General features: G+C 44.0%; 2 protein-coding genes across 3 annotated transcripts in view; both read right to left on the reverse strand.

The window, feature by feature from the left end:
- Nucleotides 1-15,226, reverse strand: part of MITD1 (microtubule interacting and trafficking domain containing 1) — a 977,552-nt gene that overhangs the window by 408,167 nt on the left and 554,159 nt on the right. The window lies entirely within an intron of this gene.
- AFF3 (ALF transcription elongation factor 3) overlaps nucleotides 1-15,226 on the reverse strand; it is a 579,971-nt gene that overhangs the window by 10,058 nt on the left and 554,687 nt on the right. For both annotated transcript variants that reach the window (XM_050755037.1, XM_050755038.1), the window contains 4 exons: nucleotides 14,400-14,463; nucleotides 10,341-10,477; nucleotides 4,620-4,691; nucleotides 3,183-3,276 (listed from right to left, as the gene is read on the reverse strand). In XM_050755037.1, coding sequence (XP_050610994.1) covers nucleotides 3,183-3,276; nucleotides 4,620-4,691; nucleotides 10,341-10,477; nucleotides 14,400-14,463 — 367 coding nt within the window. The remainder of the gene's footprint in view (nucleotides 1-3,182; nucleotides 3,277-4,619; nucleotides 4,692-10,340; nucleotides 10,478-14,399; nucleotides 14,464-15,226) is intronic.

The following is a 15,226-nucleotide window of genomic DNA, read 5'->3' on the forward strand; positions in this document are numbered from 1 at the left end:
AGAACTCTGAGGTGCTACGATGGCAAGATGTACGTGTAAGGACAGCATTGCAAACCATGCCACTTCTGCCTGTCTCAGGAAATACAATTATTTTCATGAGGAGAATCAGGAAACCTTCCGGAACAGGGGAGCTTATCCTCCCTTTCCTGACGGAATGTTACTGACCCCTTTCTCAAGCTGGTGCTACTGGACGGATCGCTTTGTTTCCATTTCATCCTGTGGTTCTGAGAACGTGATCTATAGAATGGATGTTCTGGATATGAGAACACTAAGGGCAGAAGGGGAGAAAGGCTTGGGGGTTGCAGAAACAGTCCAATAAAGGCTACTGAATGGAGGAAGAAGGTGGTGGCTCACGCTTGTAATCCCAGCACTTTGGGAGGCTGAGGTGGGTGGATCACCTGAAGTCAGGAGTTTGAGACCAGCCTGGACGACACGGTGAAACCCTGTCTCTACTAAAAATACAAAAAATTAGCCGGGTGTGGTGGCACATGCCTGTAATCCCAACTACTTGGGGGGCTGAGACAGAATCGCTTGAACCTGGGAGGTGGAGGTTAGGGTGAGCCAAGATTGTGCCACTGCACTCCAGCCTGGGTGACAGAGTGAGAATCCGTCTAAAAAAAAAAAAAAGAGGTCTTGAGTTCTCTTCCTCTACCCCTAAGTCCCATGCCCAAGAAATATCGGCAGGAACAAAGTTCTTTTTTTAGAGCTAGCTCTGTACTGATAAAACACATATAGCCACATTGTCTTGGGTACCTAAAGATTTCATAGTCTCTGAACTCAAAGTAGCATTTAAATAGCCCTTGAGGCTGGGTGTGTGGCTCACACTGGTAATCCTAGCACTGTGGGAGGCCGAGGCGGTAGGCTGGCTGGAGGACAGGAGTTCAAGAAGAGCCTGGACAACACGAGGAGATTCTATGTTTACAGAAAATGAAAAAATGAGCTGGGTGTGGAGGCGTGTGTCTGTGGTCTCAGTGACTTGGGAGGCTGAGGTGGGAGGACTGCTTGAGCTCAGGAATTCACAGCTGCAGTGAGCTCTGACAGTACGACTGCACGACGGTACGACGATACGATTGTATGACCGTATGACGGTGCGACTGTACGACTGTGCGACTGTACAACCGTGCGACTGCACGATGGTACGACTGTATGACCATACGACTGTATGACTGTATGACCGTGCGACTGTATGACCATGCGACTGTATGACCGTACGACTGTATGACACTACGACTGCACTCCACCCTGGGCAACAGAGCAGGACTCAAAAAACAAAACAAAACAAAGCCCTTGAAACTTTGTATCCAAGTTTCAGTTATCAGGAATAAGTTCTGGAGATCTACTGTAAGGCATGGTGACTACAATTCATAATAATGTATAGTATACTTGAAAATCTCTAAAAGAATCGATTTTAAATGTTCCCATCACAAAAACAGTATGTGAGGTGATGGATATGTTAATTAGCTTGGTTTAATCATTCCACGATGTATAAATATATCAAAACATCACATTATACATCATAAGCACATGCAATTTGTTGTTGGTTAATTAAAAAAATTTTAAAAATAGCTTTTGATGAAGGGTAAATGACATTAACTCCCAGAGGAGAAACTCTGATTTTCTTTTTTTTTTTTTTTTGAGACAAAGTCTTACTCTGTCGCCCAGGCTGGAGTGCAGCGGTGCAATCTTGGCTCACTACAACCTCCGCCTCCCAGGTTCAAGTAATTCTCGTGCCTCAGCCTCCCGAGTAGCAGGGATTACAGGCGCCTGCCACCAGGCCCGGTGTGTTTTCTACCCATTCTGTATGTATTCGTAGACTGCAGAGAATATTAAGAACTTGTATTCCTTAAAAGTTTGTTGTAGCTCCTGGCTGCTTACGGAATTCAGCTTCCTTCTTTATTCAAGCATTTTCCTTGACTGTAATAATTTTCTTTAGTATTAGCTCTTATGGTCTGGATTTCTGAGCACTATTGATGCTCAGGTACCTGAAGGAAAGGAAAGACTCAGTGCTGGTGCTTGTCCTGACGACACCAGAGGGTCAGCAGGCCGAGGAAGTGATGTCCACGGCCTAGCACCTGGTTACTCATGTGGACAATTAGAAGGCAGTGTGCTGAACATGCCTCAGGAACCCCCAGCACAGCCTGGCCATTAGAGATCACCTCTAGAGGAGGCTGGGCATGAACAGATCTCAAAAGATGGTTGTGTATCTGACAAAGGGCTGTTGGAGATAGAGATGGCATAATTGCTAGTTTCTATAGACAAACAGAGAAGAGGCCCAGAAATCTCAAATGAATTATTAATGTAAGGTCAATCTCACAACAGTACATCAGAGAAGGCTTTAAAAAATTTATTCTCCCAGTGAAAATAATTTCATTCCCTGAGAAAAATAAAAGGTGGCATGGTTTGCGATTTTATCCCTATAGCTACACATTGCTATCTACTGCTTTCAACAAGCCATCTCTTACCATTTTAAATAACGCCTCTATTAAAAATTAAATTAGCTACCAGAGACTAGCTAAGAGGGAATGGCTCTAAGGGGTTACTTATAACGAAAAGAAGCTCTAAGTGAGCACAAGGAATTTATGTTAGCTATAAAGATGAATTTCCTAGGACACTGGAAAGAGTAACTGGATCTTCTTTCTCTTGAAGTCATAAAAATACTTGGACAAGGCTGGGCGTGGTGGCTACACCTGCATTCCCAGCACTTTGGGAGGCCGAGGCGGGCACATCACCTAAGGTCAGGAGTTCGAGACCAGCCTGACCAACATGGTGAAACTCTGTCTCTACTAAAAATACAAAATTAGCCAGGCGTGGTGGCAGGCACCTGTAATCCCAGCTACTCTGGAGGCTGAGGCAGGAGAATCGCTTGAACCCAGGAGGCGGAGGTTGCAGTGAGCCGAGATCACCCCCTTGCACTTCAGCCTGGGCTACAAAGAGTGAAACTCCATCTCCAAAAATACAAAAAAAAAATACTTGGACAAGGCAGGGAGATACATTAGATGGGCTCTCAAAGGCCCATTCTGAGTCCTGAAAGCCACAAGGGTGGCATCAATTGGGTTAGCTTGGGGACCAGAGGTGACTTGATTAACCCCAAAGCAATGGGTTCTACCAGGTGCTCCACAAATGACCTTGACAGGGAGACAACTGAATTTAAGGAACAACTCCGCTCGTTCACTAGACAGTACCTTGAAATAGTCAATTAGTGCTTTTGAATACTTTACAGCGTGGTCCCTTTTGAGTCGAAACATCCGCCAGTACAGGAGAGCCAGGCATCGGTAACTGCAGGCGAAAAGAGAAACAGGCCCAGAAGCGACTGAGTGCGTCCTGTGCAAACAAGACTTAAACGTTTTTGTTGTTTGTTCTAAGGCACTCAATAACTAAACCTTGTTTCTATATAGGAAATCTTTCTCTATCTGCATATAATGTCTGTGAGTGAACGCCTTTTGTCCAAAAACAGAATTCAACATTCCAAGAAGGTTTTCCATAAATGCATTTACCACTAGGTAATTTCACAGCATGACGGAATCACTGTTGGGTCACAGGGGCTGGCCGCTTCCCTCTTCCACCACGAGAGGGCACTGTCTCTCCACGAGAGGCGCGAGGTAGCTCTAGCACGCAGCCTTCACTGCTTCCCGGGCCAGCCCTGCTCTGCGGAAAGGACGGCGCTGCCACCTGACTTTACTGAACCATAACCAGCTCCACTAAAGTCGCAAACATGAATGTACTTTATAAACAATAAAAACACTACGCTGGGAATGGGTGCCATCATTTTATTGTTTCCTATACTATTCTGTATACTTCCATCAGTATTCTATCTTATATCATAATATTATTGTCATTTAGTGTATTATTCCAAGATGGGACTTAAAGTTTGAAAGGGGCACAAAAGGCATTTCTGAGACGTGTCCTCTCTTCCTTGCAGCTCTTCACTCAGTTATTTGCTAACTCGGATCTCATGCTTGACATCCAGAATGTGGACATTCTGGGTACAATGGCACCATCTCCTCCTAGCAAACCAAACCCAGGACAGGTAACAATCTGAGACCTTTTTTTGCGTCTGTTGCTGTTGTTATTATTTTTTAATTCAACTGTCTTTATTTCACTGCTTGATAGACATGTATTCTATCAACATTCTCTGCCTTCCACCTACTGATGAGTAAGGAAGGGCTGACAGGTAAAGGAACTATAGGTGACCCCATCGTTCCCTTTTTTCTGTGGCATCATTTTCAAAGTAAGTGGCTGTGCCACAGCTCACGCCTGTAATCCCAGCACTCTGGGAGGCCAAGGCGGGCAGATCACTTGAGGTCAGGAGTTCAAGACCAGCCTGACCAACATGGTGAAACCCCGTCTCTACTAAAAATACAAAAATTAGGCCGGGCACGGTGGCTCGTGCCTGTCATCCCAGCACTTTGGGAGGCCTGTCGATTTTCAATCACTGTGAATTCAGATCATGTATAGTACAGCAGCAAAAAAATGGTCTGGACTTTCCCAGGTCATTAGAACTGCTCTGGGGCTTTGTATGTTAGAAGACACTGGGCCAACACTATGCATTTCAGCACCTGGTTTGCCAGTGACGGCATGCGAGGCTGGGGCTGCTATTCTAAGCGGAGAGGGGCACTCACCATAATGCAGCCAGTTGTTTGTCTTCTGGTGTGGCGTTGGGGCCTGAGTGGGTTTTTAGTCTCATGGCATACCTTAGAAAAAGGGAGGAGGAGGAATAGAATAAAAAATATAAAAAGCCAAGAAATTGTCAAACAAGCTTTCTTATTAACAGAACTTCTATGATGGGAGTTCTCCCTGCCTGATCCTTCGCTTTGCATAGTACTTGCTGATAATTCTTTCTTAAAAGCTAGCTGGTGCTGCTCCATTTTCCCAAGTGTTACAGTACTGTGATGACTAGAACAGCTACTTTCTGCTCTTTAACAATACAAGTTCGAATGCTACAGATTGTCAGGAGCGATACCAGTTCAAGAACTATTCATGTATATGGTAACATGTCCGTTTTTCCAAATTTTGATTTATGGCTGAGTGTCTGACAGATGGAGGTGAAGTTCCATCCTTCTGTGCTTACCTCCGGAAGAATTTCCACCCTGGGTATGCAGAGGAATGCTTAGATTTACCCCTCTTTCTTTGTTATGTAACTTTTGACAGCTATGTAAGTGTCCTGAGTACATTTTAAATCTCTATTTGCTTCTACAGACAGGTGTGAAGAGAAACTAGTGGCTTTTATGGGCTGCACTTAATTCCATTTATTTTTCTGAACCAAGGGGACTGTGGCCATTGCTTTCTCCCAACAACATACCAAATTACATATGTAGACTCTTTGAGAGAGCTGAGGCAATAGGTGTAATGATCAGATTGTCCTAGGTTCAAATCTCAGCTCAGCGACTTATAAGTTGTAAGAGCTTAGACAAATGTATGAACATATTTAAGCCTCCATTTACTTACCTATAAAATAAGACTAATACTGCCAATCACATAACATTGTTGTAAAAATTAACTAAGATAGTGTTTGTGAAGCTCTTGGGATAGCAGGCCGGCTTGTAAATAGCTCAAGAAACATACTGTTACCATCGCACTATCTCCACAACATGCAGACTTGTAGCATGTTTGAGTGTTATCTCTTTGCATAATTTTTACAGTGGTTGCTCTGGGTTTTACAATATACATGTAATTTATTGGTATCAACATTTTATCACTTTGGAAGTATGGAAGTCTTACTTCAATTTAGATACCTTTACCTTCCCCACTTAAAAATAGCATTGTATCAGATGGTGGTATAATTTTTTAGTTTTTTTTTGTTTTGTAGCAGTGGGGTCTTACTATGTTGTCTGGGCTGGTTTCAAACTCCTGGCCTCAAGCTATCCTCCCACCTTGGCCTCCCAAAGTGCTATGATTACAGATGTGAGCCACTGTGCCTGGCCTGCTGGTATAATTTTTGTTTCAATCCACAAATCTGCTTTATAAACTCATAAGGAGAGTAGTATATTGTATATATCTATGTGTCTGTTCTTCTTTCTTTCCCAATGCTCCCATATTCCTTCTTTTGCCATTTTCTTTCTGTTTGAGAAACTTCCTTTAGTCAGTCTTTAAGGGTGGGTCTTTTAGAGACAAATACTTGTACTTTTCCTAAATCTGAGGATATCTTATTTCCCTTCATTCTTGAAGAACAGTTTCACTGACTCTAGAATTCATGGCTTGAGAGTTCCTTCTTTCAACCCTTGGAAACTGTCACGCCAGTCCCTCCCAGCCTGCATAGTTTCAGAGAAGCCTGCTGTCATTTGAATTGATTCTCCCCAACAGATAATTATCATTTCTCCCTGGCTGCTTTCAGGATATTTGGTCTTCAGTTTTTGGAAATGTAATTATGGTGTGTTTTTGCATGCATTTCTTTGGGTTTATCTTATTTGGGTTTTTCTCTGCTTCTTAAGTCTGTAGGTTTATGTCTTTTGACAAATTTGGCAAGTTTCAGCCATTATTTCTTTAAATACTCTCTCAGTCCCACTCTCTATTCCTCTCCTCTGAGACTTCCATGACACAAATGTTGGATCTTTTCTTACTGTGCTTGAGGCTGTGTTCATTTAGCTTTTTCAGTCTATTTCTTCTTTACTGCTCAGATTGGGTAAATTATATTTTTTTGTCCTCAAGTTCATTGACTCTCTCCTGTCATCTCCACTCTACTACTGAGTCCATTTTTGGGGTTTATATTATCCAATTCTACAGTTTCACAATTTCCATTTGGTTCTTTTTAAAGTAACTTCCATTTCTTTGAAAAGATTTTGTATTTTTTGTTTGTCGAGTGATAACTGTGATTATTTATTGAAGCATTTTTACGATGGCTGCTTTAAAAATCCTTGTCGGGTAATTCCAGCAACCGATTCATCTCTGCATTGAGGTCTTCTGATCATCTTTTTTCACGCCAGTGGTGACTGTCCTGGTTCTTGGTATGAGGAGGGAGCTCCCGTGGTATCCCGGACATTTTGACCATTAGGTTAGGAGACTCTGAGTCCTATTTTAAATCCAGCCGCCCTGTTTAGGTCTAGCAGGAAGGCTCTAGCCTACTCCGGGGGCCGTGGTTCCAATTTAATTTTCAGGCCTTTCTGATACTATTTTAGTCTGTGTGGTTGATCTGGTGTCACCAGGGCTTCTGTTCATCCCTGATAGTGCTGCCTGCGGAGAGCGGGAGGGTGGGAAGAGAGGGTCACCAGGCTGGGCTCTTGTGGTGACAGTGCTCCAATGACCCACGCCCACTTGGCCATCTGGAGTTCCCTGGTGGAGAAGGAAATTCTCCTGTCTGTAGGGACAAAGTGTACATCCTGAGCTGGGTCATTTTTGGTGGTGAGAACCCCTTGCCAGTGCTCCAGGCCCTTCAGTGTCTCAGTAGGGGAGAGGAGGGTCAGCAGGGTGGGCAATGTGCGGATGTAATTCATGCTGTTTTTTTTTTTCTTTTTTGAGATGGAGTCTTGCTCTGTCACCCAGGCTGGAGTGCGGTGGCACAATCTAGACTCACTGCAAGCTCCACCTCCCGGGTTCACGCCATTCTCCTGCCTCACCCTCCTGAGTAGCTGGGACTACAGGCGCCCGCCACCACGCCCGGCTAATTTTTTGTATTTTTATAGAGACGGGGTTTCACCGTGTTAGCCAGGATGGTCTCAATCTCCTGACCTTGTGATCTGCCCACCTCAGCCTCCCAAAGTGCTGGGACTACAGGCATGAGCCACCGTGCCTGGTCAATTAATGTTGTTTTCTAACGTAGGTTGAAAAAACAGCTGGCCAGGTGCGGTGGCTCATGCTTGTAATCTCAGCAGTTTGGGAGGCCGAGGCAGGCTGATAACCTGAGGTCAGGAGTTCGAGACCAGCCTGACCAATATGGAGAAACCCTGTCTCTACTAAAAATACAAAATTAGGTGGATGTGGTGGCGCATGCCTGTAATCCCACTACTGGGGAGGCTGAGGCAGGAGAATCACTTGAACCCGGGAGGCGGAGGTTGTGGTGAGCCACGATTGTGCCATTGCACTCCAGCCTGGGCAGGAAGAGTGAAAGTCTCAAAAAAAAAAAAAAAAGAAAAAGAAAAAAGAAAGAGCCAAACTTGTCTTTTTGTCTCCATTTTCTCTGCATTTTACGTGATTCTATTCATTCTGAAGTATCTAGAAGGTGGACAGTGTTCTCTACCTGTGAAAGGTTACTTCCAGCAGTGGGCGCAGTGGGTGTGGTACCTCAGCACCCTCTCCTTGATGGTATATCTGGCTGGCATGGTTTTTTGTTTGTTTGGGCTTGCTTGTTTGAATTTTCAAGCGTGAATGCCTTTAAGCAGGTCATGATACCCCAGTTCATAGCAGGTCCTATGGCTTGCTTATTCATTGATTCCTCAATTGTTTATTTTATTTTATTTTTTTTTGAGGCGGAGTCTTGCTTTGTTGCCTAGGCTGGAGTGCAGTGGCGCGATCTCGGCTCACTGCAAGCTCCGCCTCCGGGGTTCACGCCATTGTCCTGCCTCAGTCTCCCGAGTAGCTGGGACTACAGGCGCCCGCCACCACGCCCGGCTAATTTTTTGTATTTTTAGTAGAGACGGGGTTTCACCGTGTTAGCCAGGATGGCCTCGATCTGCTGACCTCGTGATCCGCCCGTCTCGGCCTCCCAAAGTGCTGGGATTACAGGCGTGAGCCACCGCTCCCGGCCTGATTCCTCAATTGTTTATTAAGCACATACTATGTGCCAGAAAATGTTCGAGGGGCCGAGGATTTCCAGTGAGCAAATCAGACAAAACCCCAAAAAATCCTTGTGCTCAAGGTACTCACACTCTAGGGCATCTTCCAGCTTTGTCCCTGTCCAGTTTCTCCCACTTTCCTCCCTTGCCTGCCAATAAACATCTGAGGCTGGGCCTTGTTCTGAGGAAGGAATGTATGGATCGAGGATCTCTTAGAGTAATTTTTACCAGTCTTTTTACTTTGCTGTTTTTATTTCATCACTGCTGAAAGTAATGTGCCATATAAAAAGACAGTATAAAGGATTCGCCAATATATTGATTTAGTGGAAACACTTTATTAAGAAAAATGGGCAGTGTTGACTTTAAAACATTCCTGAAAAATGCTTTTGGAGGTGATGTGTTCTCTGATGTTGGAATGACAGTTTTGAAGGCTGGAAACTATTTACTGAGGGAGAGTGGTGTGTAAAACACCAAGTAGCATCTTTGGGCCAATGTAGACCAAAAAGATCACATCCTAAGACGATTAGAAATCTTCCATGCAGAATGTTGGGACATGGAAAATGTGTCAGCTTCAATTGCACAGAATCCCGGAATCAGAAAAACCTTTAAAAGTTTGTTTTAGGAAGAATTATTTCTCATTGTGGATATCAGACATTATGTCAAGCAGTTACACTGGCTAAAAACATACACCATACAATGAAGGTGCTCAGTAGGGCTAATGGATGAAATTCCCTGAACTGTTCATTACAGAGGCGTGACGGAGGTGCCTTTCCAGGTCTGCATCACGGAGGACGAGTGTTTTCCATCGAATGCCTTGACACGTCTGCTCACAGCTCTTAACCCAGGTTGGGGGATGGTGCCCATGGCCAGGTTCGAGAGCAGATAGAAGATGGGTTCTCCTTCCATAAAATCCCCCTGAATCTTCTTTCATTAAATACTCCAGAAGTATTTACTGATGGAGGTAAGATTTAGATGATACTAACCTGAACCAGATTTTTTTTTTTTTTTTTTTAAAGCAGCCTAGGGCTGAAATAGGCTCAAAATCTGCCACTTCCTAGCTGGGAGGAGCAGGTATGTCACAGCCCACTCAGATTCAGTCTCCTCCCTCGGCAATCGGGGGCCACAGCAGCTGCCCTCTTGCTCACGGAGGACAGAGCGGGGCAGGGTGTGCCAAGGTGCCTTGCACAACCTTACCCTCTTATTTTGGAGGATGAACACTGGTTCCTGGTGGGGGATGGTGCAGGCTGACATTCTTTTTTTTTTTTTGAGACAGAGTCTCGCTCTGTCGCCCAGGCTGGAATGCAGTGGCACGATCTCGGCTCACTGCAAGCTCCACCTCCCGGGTTCACACCATTCTCCTGCCTCAGCCTCCCGAGGAGCTGGGATTACAGGTGCCCGCCACCACGCCAGGGTTATTTTTTGTATTTTTTAGTAGAGGCGGGGTTTCACCGTGTTAGCCAGGATGGTCTCGATCTCCTGACCTCGTGATCCACCCGCCTCGGCCTCCCAAAGTGCTGGGATTACAGGCTTGAGCCACCGCGCCTGGCCAGGCTGACATTCTTTTCTCTGTTTCCATAGTACTTCCCCACAATCCTCACCTCCTCCCCTCATCCAGCAAGAAAACACAGTGCTTACCTGATGAGCTCTACTGTTTCTGAATACATCGTATAAGGAGATTTGGATTCCATGGGGCCTTGTTCCATTGCATTTCCACACTCAATAAACGACAACGCCGCTTCAGCATAGTTCAAAGCCTTTCCAAACTTTTCCACCTGATCAACAGAGTTAATATAGCGTTTTCCTAAACAACAGTTTTTTAAAAAATGGCATTGTCATGTAGTTTATACACTTTGAGAAACCCAACTCTGACTTCTAAAATCCTGTGAACGAAGCTGAGAGAAGAAAGAAATAGAATACTTCTTTTTCTAGTTATTTTCTCAAACTGCTACTGGCTTGGAGTAAGTGAGCAAACAGTTACGTACAGAATTGTATCAAACCCATGTGACAGCTGCCAATCGACACAGCTCAGAACTGCATGGCTCTGATTTCTGTTTCCCTCTTTCCAACCCCTAATGCTTTGGAGACTTCATTCCTTGTTCCTCCATGCTATGCTAAATATGCATCAAAGTTCATAGGTCTGGTCCCATATAAGAGTTTTCATACTTCTTTTGGTACATCCTCAACTCGGATGGTTCCAGGCCTTGGTTATTATCTTTTTTTTTTTTTTTTTTTTTGAGATGGAGTCTCGCTCTGTCACCCAGGCTGGAGTGCAGTGGCCGGATCTCAGCTCACTGCAAGCTCTGCCTCCTGGGTTACGCCATTCTCCTGCCTCAGCCTCCCGAGTAGCTGGGACTACAGGCGCTCGCCACCACGCCCGGCTAATTTTTTGTATTTTTTAGTAGAGACGGGGTTTCACCGTGTTAGCCAGGATGGTCTCGATCTCCTGACCTCGTGATCCGCCCGTCTCGGCCTCCCAAAGTGCTGGGATTACAGGCGTGAGCCACCGCGCCCAGCCTTGGTTATTATCTTTTACATTACTTGTGGCACTTACATCTCCATGCCTTCCTCTTCTAATTTTTTTTTTCTTTTTTGAGATAGAGTCTCCCTCTGTAGCCCAGGCTGGAGTGCAGTGGTGCCATCTGGGTTCACTGCAACCTCTGCCTCCTGCATTCAAGCGATTCTCTTGCCTCAGCCTCCCAAGTAGCTGGAATTACAGGCGTAAGTCACCATGCCTGGCCTCAATTGTTTGTTGTTGTTGTTGTTAATATTTAGAACCTCACTTAAGAGTGAGAGTGAGTAGGGGAAAGGAGAGGAGACAAATCTCAAGGAGCTATTTCAGCTTTGCTAAAATGGGGCAAAAAGTTGAAAATACAAATGATTTTTGGTTGGGCATGGTGGCTCATGCCTGTAATCCCAGTGTTTTGGGAAGGTGAGGCAGGAGCATCACTTGAGCCTGGAAGTTTGAGGTTACAGTGAGCTATGATCACCCCACTGTGCTCCAGCCTGGACACCAGAGCAAGACCCTGTTTCTAAAAGCAAAAGAAAACAAATTTCTATGGAATTATCTGTAGCTGTCTAAATTTGTGTTATTCTTTCCCCACATCAGCAAGGGCAGCCAGAGAGCAGCTTTATATTCTTAAGATCTCATAAATCTAAACTTACACATCAAGTTCCTGGCTCCATACCTTACTACTCTTTGTAGGTAATTACATAGTCTAACTCTGGATTGCAAAATCTCCACAATTTTCAAATGATTCATTCATCAATTAAAACCGAATGACATAATACTCAAATACTATTCCAAGTCTTGCCACTAAAAATACAAAAAAAAAAAAAAAAAAAAAACTTCATTAGTAACGATAGCTTCAAAAACAGAAATGCGGAGCAAAACCTCCTCTCACTAGCAAATCAAATTTGTAAACAGCTTATAAAGCTAGTGTAGGTTATAATGCAACATTTCTTTCTTTTTTTTTTTGGAGACAGGGTCTTACTGTGTCACCCAGGCTGAAGCATGGTGGCGTGATCTTGGCTCACTGCAACCTCTGCCTCCTGGGTTCAAGCGAGTCTTCGTCTCAGCCTCCCAGGTAGCTGGGATTACAGGTGTGCACCACCACATCTGGCTAATTTTTTTTTTTTTTTTCTATTTTTAGTAGAGACAGGGTTTCACCATGTTGGCCAGGCTGGTCTCGAACTCCTGACCTCAAATGATCTGCCTGCCTCAGCCTCCCAAGGTACTGGGATTACAGGTGTGATCCTGTAATGCAATATTTCTTGGTAACACTTTCAGATGTTACCTGAAAGTGTTATGGCCTGTAATGCAGTATTTCTTGGTAACACTTTCAGATGAAGTCATTTCATTTAGTATTAATATTTCCTAAAGCACCGAATTCTGTGGTATGTGCACTCCACAAGCCAAACATACAATATACTTGGAGAGAGAAAATGTACACCTACAAGATAGCTCAAAGTGCAAGGCAGTCTGTGATTACCCAACAAAATGCAAAACGAGGCATCCAGTGCCAATGAGATGGAGGGAAGGGAGCTAGTGACAGGGCTGCAGAGAGGCTGGGAAGGCCACAGGGAGGAGACTGAACATGATGCCAGGAAGGAATGGTAGGGTTTGGCTAGATTTGGGGAGGACACTGAGGGTGTGAGTATGCCCGTGAGAGTATGTGTGACAGTGAATCCCTGCAAACGCCCGCTGGCTGGCAGGAGCCAGGTGTGCTTAGAGGTTAGTAGGGGACCAGCCTGGCTGGAGCAGTGTCTCCTCTTGGGAAATCGTCAACAGGAAAGATAGGGTTGGGCAAGAGGACAATGAATGAATAATGCTGTAAACTTTAGATGCTGGATTCAAGCAGAAAATCTCTTTCTCCTTAAAAATCTGATGCTCTTCTCCAAGAGTGGCCATACATCAGCTTCTCCAGATGACCAGAACTGTCCATCAGATTCAGATTGTGTGGACAAGAGCTTACCTTCCGCTGCCCTTCTCTATTTTCTGATACGTAGGGATAATTCCTCCTGTACCCCAGTGTGCCTAGGCAGTGGTCTTCACGTAAATAAGTGTTTAATAGGTGACGTCGGTAGCACTGGAAGAGGGGTATGTAACTGTTTTTTTAATTTTTTTTATTTTTTAAATTTTTTCTTGAGATGGAGTCTCGCTCTGTCGCCCAGGCTGGAGTGCAGTGGCCGGATCTCAGCTCACTGCAAGCTCCGCCTCCCGGGTTTATGCCATTCTCCTGCCTCAGCCTCCTGAGCAGCTGGGACTACAGGCGCCTGCCACCTCACCCGGCTAGTTTTTTTGGTATTTTTTAGTAGAGACGGGGTTTCACCAGGTTAGCCAGGATGGTCTCGATCTCCTGACCTCGTGATCCACCTGCCTTGGCCTCCCAAAGTGCTGGGATTACAGGCTTGAGCCACCGCGCCCGGCCTGTAACTGTTTAAACATCTTCAGTATTCTGAAGGTCACTGGAAATGCCTTCTTCACGTCCAGCACCTGCCTCAATCTCAGTTATGAACACTGGAGGAGACTAAACTCGAGTTACTATGTGGGAAGCGGTCCCTCTGGACTTCATTCATTTAAGATGGAACAAGCATATGACCTCTTTTAGAAAACAAAACAAAAGTTTTCTATCTCTTGCCCGGGAGCTTCAAGCTTTCCAAAACAGCAGATTATCCAAGCAAGAAAAGTTATTCTTTGAAAACATCAAATCATGGTGACTTTAGAGTCTTATGCACAGATAACAGTTCCCGTGTTGTACGGTTTCAGAGAAAGCATTCATTTTTGGCAGATACATGTGAAGAACACCAGTGTTTTTGAAAAGAGATTTGATCCTGGGACTCAGCCAAGGGTTTGTCAGGCTAACAAGAGAAAAATGCAAACCTAGATTTCACTTTTTGAAGGGGGGAAAAAAAAATACTACCACCCACTGCCTCCACTGGCTCTAGTTACTATTCAAACCTTAGGACTAAATTGAAATATTCATTTATCCAGGGCTTTTTCCCAGTCAGGCATTATTGGTTGAAGTCATAATTTATTGGGCTATGAACACTTGATTATATAAACATTTCTCCATTTAACAGACCCAGCCATCCTTGTAATAGATTTTATAATTACCCTAGCTATATTGTCCCAGTGATGAAGCTGCAGTACACACGTAATTTGGAAGAACGTATCTGGAAAGAAAAGGGTCTCACCATTGCATCTGCTTTATGCTTCATTCGTTTAGCTTCTTGCATAAAATAATCGGCACTGCGAGGCCTACAAGGAGGGAATGATATTAAACGTCATTATGGCTTAAGTGCAAGATCTTTTTAAAATATTCCTTCCTTTCACTCAAACTTAAGGTGCAATTTAAAAACTCTGCTTAATGCGGAATTAAGTGTGTTTTCTGTCTTTCCAAATTACTGCCTATATGTCAAATATCACAATAAACTTTCTCTTAAGTTAGCAATTCGAAACACACTCAACATATGCCAGTAGTCGCTATTTACAGTGGCTTTAACATGGCCCCCTAGTGCCTAATTTGTGAATATATTTTTTATTGTATGGCAAAAAAAACAAGTGAGAAATCTTATTTTATGCAATATTTAAATAAAACAATCCGCTTTTAATGTAAACATTGTACATATACCTCATAATTGTATGGATATATATGGGTGAGTATATTTATGTATCCTTATGAAAATAAGTGCATTTATATGCATATCTAGTACCCAGAGTTTTATGTATATATATTGAATTATCTTAAAGCCTCACAGTGAAAAATAAAAAGAGATAGTGTTGGATGATTACATTCCAGTTGTAATGAAGTTAATTGTCAAATGATGTCTACCTTGTAACAATGCAAACATGCCATGTATTCTCTAAAGCTCTGATTAGCTAGCTGGTAAACATTAACAGCAGACATGTGGATTATTAAAGCAATAACCCTGGCCAGCGGTGACTCTGCCGGGAGATGAAGGTAACTCATCCAGAGACTGATTTGAGCGTGTGTAATGAGGTCCAGTGACGCTAAGGTACT

This window comes from Macaca thibetana, chromosome 13 (assembly GCF_024542745.1).
Source record: "Macaca thibetana thibetana isolate TM-01 chromosome 13, ASM2454274v1, whole genome shotgun sequence".
Classification (NCBI taxonomy): Eukaryota; Metazoa; Chordata; class Mammalia; order Primates; family Cercopithecidae; genus Macaca; species Macaca thibetana.